This window comes from Musca vetustissima, unplaced genomic scaffold (assembly GCF_032173495.1).
Source record: "Musca vetustissima isolate MV318-11 ecotype Yass unplaced genomic scaffold, APGP_CSIRO_Mvet_v1 utg18288, whole genome shotgun sequence".
Lineage (NCBI taxonomy): Eukaryota > Metazoa > Arthropoda > Insecta > Diptera > Muscidae > Musca > Musca vetustissima.
Genome location: NW_026886411.1, coordinates 1 through 10,131, shown reverse-complemented (window position 1 = coordinate 10,131; position 10,131 = coordinate 1). Strand labels below are relative to the sequence as shown.

At 35.8% G+C, this 10,131-nt stretch overlaps 1 protein-coding gene across 1 annotated transcript; it reads left to right on the top strand.

Annotated features, from left to right (window-relative positions):
* Nucleotides 1-5,491: 5,491 nt before the first annotated feature.
* Nucleotides 5,492-7,465, top strand: LOC133333871 (uncharacterized; the record flags this gene model as incomplete). Its single annotated transcript, XM_061542180.1, has 1 exon — nucleotides 5,492-7,465. A coding segment is annotated over exon 1 (1,974 nt), but the record flags the coding sequence as incomplete, so codon positions are not given.
* Nucleotides 7,466-10,131: the final 2,666 nt, after the last annotated feature.

The following is a 10,131-nucleotide window of genomic DNA, read 5'->3' as shown; positions in this document are numbered from 1 at the left end:
AAATAGAGTTTGGAGGTCAATATCATGAACAGTTTGCAACGACAGATCAATTAACCCAAAACTATCCCCTTTTCATATACTTAAGTAGTTCCCGAGTTATAAAGGTGTGAACCTCCGCTTCAGCTATGTTAAAAAATTGGCAATATTGCCCATATATTGAATATTGCCTTAAAATTATTTGTTAAAAACCGTGTTATAAAGAAAGTCTAATGGATAATTAAATAAACAACTGAAAAGAGCCTCCGTCATAGGTATACTAAAAGATGCTTGCAATGAAAATATAGGGAATTAGCGAATATTTGAGGAAATCATTATATGAGGGATATGCCTAATTAATGTCCGTAAGGTTTGAGTTTTTATCACAATGTCATTAGAAGGCCGAATGATTACAACATATGGCTAAATCGTCGTAAAATCGTAAACCGAAAATTTGCAAAGGAAGAGAGTAATTTTAAATGTCGAATATATTCGACAAAAACACTGAAATGGCGAAATGGAGAAAAAAAATTAAAGTTTTCTTCAATGGAGTATAGCAAAACAAATTGGTAAAAACTCCATTTCGATATCCGCTCATACATTTATAAATATGAAATGTTATATACGAAAAAATATTTTTTAGAATACTTACAAACGCCTGAAATTTTTAAAAATAATTTTTAAGTGACTAAACATATTTTTTATATTTTGCATGACTCTGTCACCTGATTTATTTCGTTTTTGGTTTCAACTTAACGAACTGTTGAAAAAGTTTTCTTTTGAAGGCATGTTCCTGAGTGGCAAGCAAGTGACAAACAAACAATGGGAATTGTAACAATCACACAAAGCGAATAATCGCAGTACTGTAAATAAAGTTTTGCAATGTTAATCTTAACATTTCTGACAGTTAGAACTTTAGTGCAAAATAGCAAGTGAAAATAAATATATTTGCGTTGTAATGTCAGACATTTATTGATTGAAGGATTTAATGTCTTTAAAATCATGGACTTTCTATGTTTAGAGGTGAATGAAGTGCCGACACAATGAAATTCTATTTAAGAGCTTATATAAGAAATAATTCAACTAAATCCAATAGCGATGTCATTTGTTGCATATATAAACAATATTTTATTAAGAGACGAATATTTTCTATTATGAACAAATGCAATAAGCAAATCGGTATAGTCGGACGGGCCGATAATATACTACGCTATACAACTACTCATGACATAATTATGGAAGGTAGTCTCGTTTGAGAAATAAATAATGGCAACACTTCTTTTATTTGTAACCAATTTATCAATTTTAAATAATATGAAAATTAAAAAAATAAATAAAATATACATATGTCAATCGGCATGACATATTTTTTTTAATTAAAAATATATATTTTCTAAAACGTTTATGTATTTTATGATGGACAAATCTTGTCTGTAAAGATCTGACAATTTCTCGACCGCAGCGCCATCTATCGATGCAGTAGATCAAAATGGCGTAAGCCAAAATGCTCTCGAATTTGTCGAACAACATTTGAACTACTCCAGGTATTGTAATAAAATTGGTGTCACATGAAAGTAAAGACGTCTGGCTATTTCGTATTTTCATAAATATGAAGATTTTTATGTGAACATTTTTTATTTTATTTTTTTTTTTTTTTTTTTGAAAAACACTTTTGTTAATAGATCAATTGGTTTAAAAGTTACAGCCAGTGGAATACCACTGCAAAATATGTGCATTAAAAGTAAAACGTTCGGGATCGTTATATGGAGAATATGTCATCGTAAATTGTCTGCGAAATAGGGCACATATCGAAAAGCATCTTGGAAAAACAAACTAGTTAATTCACCTGGAATTCGGAAAGCGAAACTAATTTCACATTGGTAGTTGTGCCCAAACATAGTTCTTTATCTAAATTTTTCTAAAAATATATTCTTCATCCTCTAGGCCACATGGGTTAGAAAATACGTCTGAAACCGTCATAAAGGCTATACCAAAACATGAACTGATATTCAACATTTTCATTACTTTGGCTATATTCTATATGTACCCTAAAATACATCACCTTTTCGAAGGAACATTGACATAAAATCGAACGAACTTAACACTAGATTGCCGAAGGCAGTCATTTTGACCGTTTTTCAATTTCAAGTACAAAAACAACTGTGTATATAATGACACAGATTTTTAAATTTTTGCGACTTTTTTTTATAATAAACGTAATTCTATGTCGTACAAAAAGTCACAAAATTAAAAAAAAGTGTCATTATAAGCACAGTTATTATTGTACTTGAAATTGAAAAAACCGTTAAAATGACCGCCTTCGGCAATCTAGTGTTAAATATGTGATCATTATCTATATCTAAACCGACTAACATCAATCCCTATACATGCCATTCTGCAACCTATGCTAAATTTTGTAAATCAGTTTAAAGCAAAAAACAAATTTAATCTCAATCAGACACCTACTAATTATTTGGTGTACAATTAACATGAATAAGTCGAAATTATATATGGAAGCTATGCTATATCTATATCTGAACCGATTTCAAGGAAACTTGTCAGATATTAGTTTATATTAACTTCAGTACGTTGTGTCAAACGGCCTAGCTATGGATCTTTAGAGCACCATTTACTTAAAATCGGACCAAAATATATTTAGGAGGTGTATGTAAATCTGTACCGATTTTCACAAAACTTTGCACACATCATTCTAGACTTTATTCAGTACGCTATATCAAAATCGGAACACATATGGGGATTTTTGATAACCATTTACATAAAATCGGACGAAAATATCTAAATCTGAACCGATTTTCACGAAACCAAATTCGTGCAAATCTAATGATTTTCAGGGACTTTGATGCACCATTTACCTAAAATTCCAAATCTAATTTAGTGCAAATCTTAGGATATATAGGTACTTTTGTGCACCATTTACCTTAAATCGGAAGAAAATATATATGGAAGCTATATCTAAATATGAACCGATTTTCACGAAACTTAGCATACGTCAATATACACTTAATTTAGTACGCTATGCCAAAATTCATGCAAATCGAATGGTTTTCAGGGACTTTGGTGCACCATTTACTTAAAATTGGGCGAAACTATATATCGGAGCTATATCTAGATCTGAACCGATTTTCACGAAACTTGACAGACATCATTCTACACTTAACTCAGTACGCTATGCCAAAATACATGCAAATCGAATGGTTTTCAGGGACTTATGTGCACCATTTACCTAAAATCGGGCGAAACTATATATGGGAGCTATATATAAATCTGAACCGATTTTCACGAAACTTGACACACGTCATTTTACACTTAATTCAGTACCCTATGCCAAAATTCATGCCAATCGAATGATTTTCAGGGACTTTGGTGCACCATTTACCTAAAATCGGACGAAAATATATATGGGAGCTATATCTAAATCTGAACCGATTTGCTCCAATTTCAATAGGGTTCGTCCTTGGGCCAAATAGATTAGCTGTGCCAAATTTCATCCAAATCGGACCTGTACTTAGTTTACAATTTAACATCAACAGACGGACGGACATGCATAAATCGACTCAAAGAGTGATTCTATGCATATTCTCAAAAGGAACCATGGGTCTATCTCGATTCCTTTTGCCTGTTACAAACATATGCACAAAGACATAATACCCCGTACCACAGTGTGGTGAAGGGTATAAAGAGGAGCGTCACGATTTTATGGAAGCCAAGCACGTATGCAGGATTTCGTTACGCGGACAATTTATTCTAGTTAATCGATTGATTAAAACCGATTCAGAAAGCTGGTTTATTTTCTGGAAATCCCTTTTTATATTTTTTTTTTTTTTTTTGGGATCAAGATATTCTCTTGTTAATTTAATGTTGTTACTCATTAGGCATCGCACTCGACACTTTTTCATAATCTACAATTTATACGATATTTATTAGTGTTCGTAGATATGTATAAGGATTTCTGGCAAATATCGGCAAATCGTGAAAAAGGAAAACATGTGAATATCGATTTCTTGTCTTATAAGCGACATTTTTTAGAATATTCGGAGGCCAAACATGTCATATTTTTCAATAAAATACGAACGAAAAAATGCACAAGGACTCGAGATGGATGGAAGATATGTTTTTTGTAAAAATCTTCTCATTCGATTTAATTGAGCACATGCGATTTCAAAAACAATAAAAACGACATTAAGTTTGACCGGGCTGAACTTTTTATAACCTCCACCACGTGAAGTGCATTCAAGTACATGTAAACTATGTTATGGTGTTATGATCTAGTAGGTTGTTAATGCTCCGAAACAAATTGTGTTCAAAATTACAGTCTCTCCAGTTGGAAAAATTAAGCCGGACTTTTTCAATTTATTATTCATTCCCCAGGAATCCGATATGTCAAATTATATCCCCATCCTGAGAAAATTTCGGTAAACATTTATTAATATCCAAAAAACGAAAATTTTATATTGGGTCATAGAAAAACATGGACCTATATATAGACAGCGCACAAATTTTGATATGAGTCAGCCATCAAGAATCCTTAAAAACAAATCATCGCGGCTAATGCCTTCAAAATTCCGCATATGGATGCCCGAAATGGGAGCTATACCAAATTTGTCCTTACCAAAGTCTTTCATCCCTATAATAAATTTCCCAACCACTAGCAGTGTGCTAAAGTGTAATTTTTGTATGACCCTAATATCCTTTTGCCAGCTTACTAGCTGTCATATGCAAGCAACATGTCCTTTAACATTAGGGTTGGCAACGCCACTCTCTCTCTCTCTCTCTCTCTATCACAGCAATGGTCAGTTTTCCGGCTCTCTTACTCAACTTTACTCACACTTCATATTTATTATTTTATACAAATAGCCAAGTGGATAACAGTGAATCCTGCAGTCATATGGTGAGTGTTGAAGTGAAAGTTACGCGAAGGATACGGAATACGAAATAGTCCTCAAAAGCTTGTATGTGTGGAAAAAATAACAACAAATAAAAATAATAAATAAAAATTTTATTTCAAAGAAGGAAAACCTAGTGAATTTTGAATAAAAAATATTTATTTTTGAAATAAGAAGGCCTTTAAAAATGTGTTGTATTGTAAAGAAAATGGAATTTAAAACCTAAAAATTCTCATTTTGGTTAACAAAATAATCAATGTCTATAAGAGAATTTATACAATATTGTTGTGGCATGACAGCAAAGCCGGGTTAAAGGCCACACACAGAAGTTGAAATAAGGTTGAAGTTTAAGGAAACAATTAAAAATAGTGTTTCTATTTTTTCTCGCAACAACAACAACAAAAATAACAACTACAACGACAAGAAAAGAAAAACAAAGTCCAAAACAACAACAACAATTGTAAATTAATATATGGACTAGCGTCCTCTTTGTTAAAACGTGGAATTTTACATGACTAAGTTTTTGTAGAAGGCCACTACGGCATAGAGAGACTTGTAAGGATATTCCGGTCAACGTTCACATAGCAGTTGGAACAACAATAACAACAACTATGCGTACTTCATCAGCTGTTCATCAGAGTCGTACAGCAACAACAACAGCGTCGTCATCATCATCATCTTCAGCCCCGACGACCAACATACAATTGACTCCCTTGTGGGAGCATATTTTAAGAACACGGAAATTACCTGAGTCAACATGTCCCCGTCTGATGTTTGCCGAATTTTTGGAACGTCTCAAAGATCCCGAATGGCAGGTACGGCAACATGCTCTACGCGTATTCGTTGATGTGCTGGTTGTAATGAAGGCCAAGGCAGATCCGTTTATGCAGCCATTGATAGGCCAATTGGTGGAGAACCTGGGGCATCAGGCCCCTACAGTAAGGAAGGGTGCCTTGGATTGTCTGCGTGTCTATCTTTCCGAAACAGCCATACCGGAGGCTGTTATTTTACAAATCCTCGATATTGGCCTCAATCAAAAGATAACCAATGAACCATTTGGTGGACGCCTAACATGTGGTGTTATGCTATCCCTACCAGCGTTGGTTCAATCCACACTACACACCTCGAAGCGACATTTTATTATCAGGACCACCATTGATATGCTAATACAGAAAATGGGTCAGGTTACACACCAGGAAATTACCCTAAAGGTCCTAAGGAAAATGCGTGAGCTCCTCGGTGAACAGGAATTTGTTAGCTATATGTCCCATGGAGCATTTCGGGAGTTCGATCTGCTATGCAACGTCTATGGTCTAAATGAATCGGATGGTTCAGTATCCTCGGCCGGTTCCCAATCAAAATTCTTAGCCTCAACAGAGGAGAATATTAACACCTGGCGCCTCATGGCAAATTCCAAGCCCTCGAAGTTAGCCAATTGTTGGCATCCTCCTGTGCCCCATGAAAATGATGAGGTACATGTGGTGGTCGAAGAGGCAGTGGGCAGTAATGAACCCCTACTCGCCTGTCCGACCAAAATAATTATGGAAACTGAAATAAAAATTAATGACGATACCCTGACAATGCGTATTCTCGAAGCCAAAGATGATGACGTCTGTTTGGTTGAGCCGGAACAACCACCGGATGTCTGCCATAAATCTCACAGCGAAAATTTCGTCAATAGTCTGGAAGATGAGGTTGTGTGTGGCCGCCTGGCCAGTGCAAAAAGTTTACATGATGCCTCCTCCGCCTCATTGGTGAAACTACTGAGTGATTCAGATGACACTGAAGATGGGCAGGGCAGAGATTCGTATTACACCCTTGTTACGCCATCCACACCCTCACGCACACCCAAAAGGGTGACATTTGGGGGAGAAGTTGTGAAAATGCGCACGCCTGATAGTGATGCAAATTCATCAACCAATCAACAGCATCCAATAGGAAAATCACTAAGCACAGGAGGAGGTGGAGTAGGAGGGCCTAGTGGAATATCCGACAATCAGCTGCAACCACCATTTATCATCCATTCCCCACCCTCCGATGTGGACTCAAGTAAAACCACCATTTTAACATTGGATATACCAAATGACAATACCAAACCTCTCAATCAGCAACAACAACAACAACAATCTCAAAAAAATACCAACCACCCGGAAAAAATGAAACCCTTAACGAAGACACCATCTCCTGCTTCATCATCCTATAGTCCATCGCCAAAATCACCACAAAAATCCCCGAAATCTCCCACATCTCCCAAGTCTTTGTCCTTTAAACGTTTGAGCATAAGTCCTGTGGAGAGCATAATAAGTCCTCGCACCGCTCACAAAGCCATTGAGGTTATGCATAACTTGCAAAGAGATCCTTCACCAAATCGAGCTCTAACTGCTCGACGTGCTAGTCTGAAGGCTGAAGAGGCAAACACTCCCTCACCTATGGGTCTTGATGACGACAAATCGAATTGGATAACAGCGCATAAGATTTCGTCACAAAATCAAGTTCCGGGTGCTGCGGCACCGCCACCACCACCACGTTCTTGGGAGGAGTTGGGAATTGTCGATGACACGACGCTGCTGCAGCTAAGATCGGGGGTAAGTGAAGAATGGTTTTTGATATTATTGTGTGTTTTTCGAAGTGAAATAACTGTCCTGATAATAGCCACATATCGAAATTTTGCAAATAACGATCAGGAGGTATATGGGTGTTTAACTTACTCGTACCCATATATTTCAACACGCTAAATTTTATTGAAAGTTCCAACCTTACAACGATTCCGTGAACAAATAGATTTAGGCTTTCTGCTCGATATTTATGATGTTGGTATAACGATATAGAGCCATTTTCAGTATTTAGAAGCTTTTGGTTAGATTTTTCAACCGAAGTAGGTGTCATTTCGTATTCGTGTAGGGTAATACCCATATAAACAGACAACGTACAATATAGGCCCATATTTTGAACATTTGAACTCATCGAAATAATCATTTCCGACCCTACATGTGTGTCCGTTAGTTGTAATAACTGTAGCCTCTAAACGAATTGAGATAGATCGCCAAGAGTTTGCATAGAGTCTTTTGTCAGAAGGCAGATCAATAATAATTAGGCATAGCCTACATATAGGGATAAATAGCCCCCCAATATGGGTCCACTTTTTGAAATAGCCCCCACATAACGGTATACCTAAAATATACGGATCTTGAGAATTATGGACAAGTTTACGATGGAATTGGCTATGGCTATGTTTGCTTCTACTTGGGTACCAAACCGACCTGCAAAAAATTATCAATATTGATTGAATTTTTTGGGTAACCCCCATACAACGGTACCCCCGAATTTTCTGTGTTACTAATATTCGTCCCTTTCTAGGGGAATACCCCACCATTTATTAAAGTAGTTGAATGAAGTGTTCCGCATTTTGGGGTTGACCCCATATAGCCGTAAGTATAGAATTCTAAGACAATTTAACCATCCTTTGTAATCATTCTACCTTCCGAGGAAAATTTTCAATTGAACCAGAGCACCAACCTCAACCCTCCAAAAATACTGTTTACGTAGATGATAGCCTCATATAACTTTGTCCTCTAAATCGTAATAATATTATATACAAAGAATTGAGTTCGACGCTGAGCTATAGCTTGTTTACTATAATTATATTTGTACTGAACAATTTTGACACTCTGTTAAAGCTTGAACATTTGTGCTAATGTTCCGTTATATACGTTATTGAAGGTTTGTAGCCCGATCTATGTCTTTGTGCCGTCTATTGTGTTCGGTGTCGATAATAAGTGATTTTTTCTTCGGACTTACAATTTGCGAAGCTTGGAACAAATCAGATACCTCGTGCATATAATAGTCTTGTTCCTGTGACCCTTGAGGGAGTAGGAACATAATATGAATCGATATAAGTTTTAAATAAATATTATTATATTCTTAGGAATCATTCCGAAATTATCTCAAGACATTTGTAAATTCCCTAAAGGGTATAGAAACCCGGAATAATTCCAAAAATATGTGATCATAAGAATATTATTGAGAACCCAAAATATATTAAATAACCTCCCATCTTTAAAATACCAAAAATTAAAAAGTATACCTAAACGTGGACCAATGCCATCGATCTTTTTTTACCAGCAAGTGAATTTATTTTAAACATATAAAAAATATGTTAAGTTCGGCCAGGCCGAAGTTTTTATACCCTCCACGATGAGGATGACAAGAAAAATATGTAAAATTAATGGGGGCTCCTAGAATTGATTGACTTGACTAGAATCTTTAAATTTTGGGTAAGGGTCACTCTTGGTCCAAATGTGACAGATAAGGCTAGGTTTTTAAAAATTCGTACTAGAACGGTACGAAAAGTACAAAATATTACACCATTTGTATTTGGCGAACCGGTAGAACTAGAACTCTTAAATTTTAAATGAGGGTCACTGATGGAGGGTGGAATAGATATAGCAAAGGGTTTTTTGACATTCGAACTATAAGTATGCGAAAAAGTACTAAAATGTACTAATTTTGGTACAATTTCGTAGCATGTGAATGAATAGAGCTAAGCGAATGAAAAGCGAATTAGGGTTGCGATGTAGGGACATGGTTTTGAAAGCGTGTACTCATGTGTACGAAAAGAACTATATGGTACTATATTTGGTACAAATTTAATTTTAAGATACAAATCGAGCTGAAATCCTGAAATTTGAAATTAACATTATCGTCGGATTGTAGGATTTGGATATGTACGTAGTTTTGGAAATTTTTTACATATGTTTAAAAAATGTACTTATTCGTACTATTATTGGTATAATTCAGATTTGGGTGAACCGATAGAGCGGAAACAATGGAATTTGGAGTCAGGAACACTGTATGGGAATAGGATTGGGATCAGAATTCAGTTTAAGAAATTAATACTTATGGGTACTAAATGGTACTAAATTTGGTACAATTTGAATTTTAGTGAACCAGTAGAGCTAGAATCATGAAATTTGGAGCCAGGCTGAAAATTAGATTTAGGATCAGTGTGCGGGTGTAGGATTGGGGTATGTAGTAAGTTGTGGACATTCGTACTACTGTGTACTAAATTTGGTACAATTTGATTTGTGAGTAACTTGAGAAGAGTCGGAGTCTAAAAGTTGGATATCAGGAATTACTTACGGGGAGGTTTGTGCCGAGTGCGCTCCAAATCTACCATGCGCTTAATTGTAGATCCTACTTTGGTGAACCTATAGATTTGTGTCTCGAAACTTGGATTTAGGATTAGTGTGGG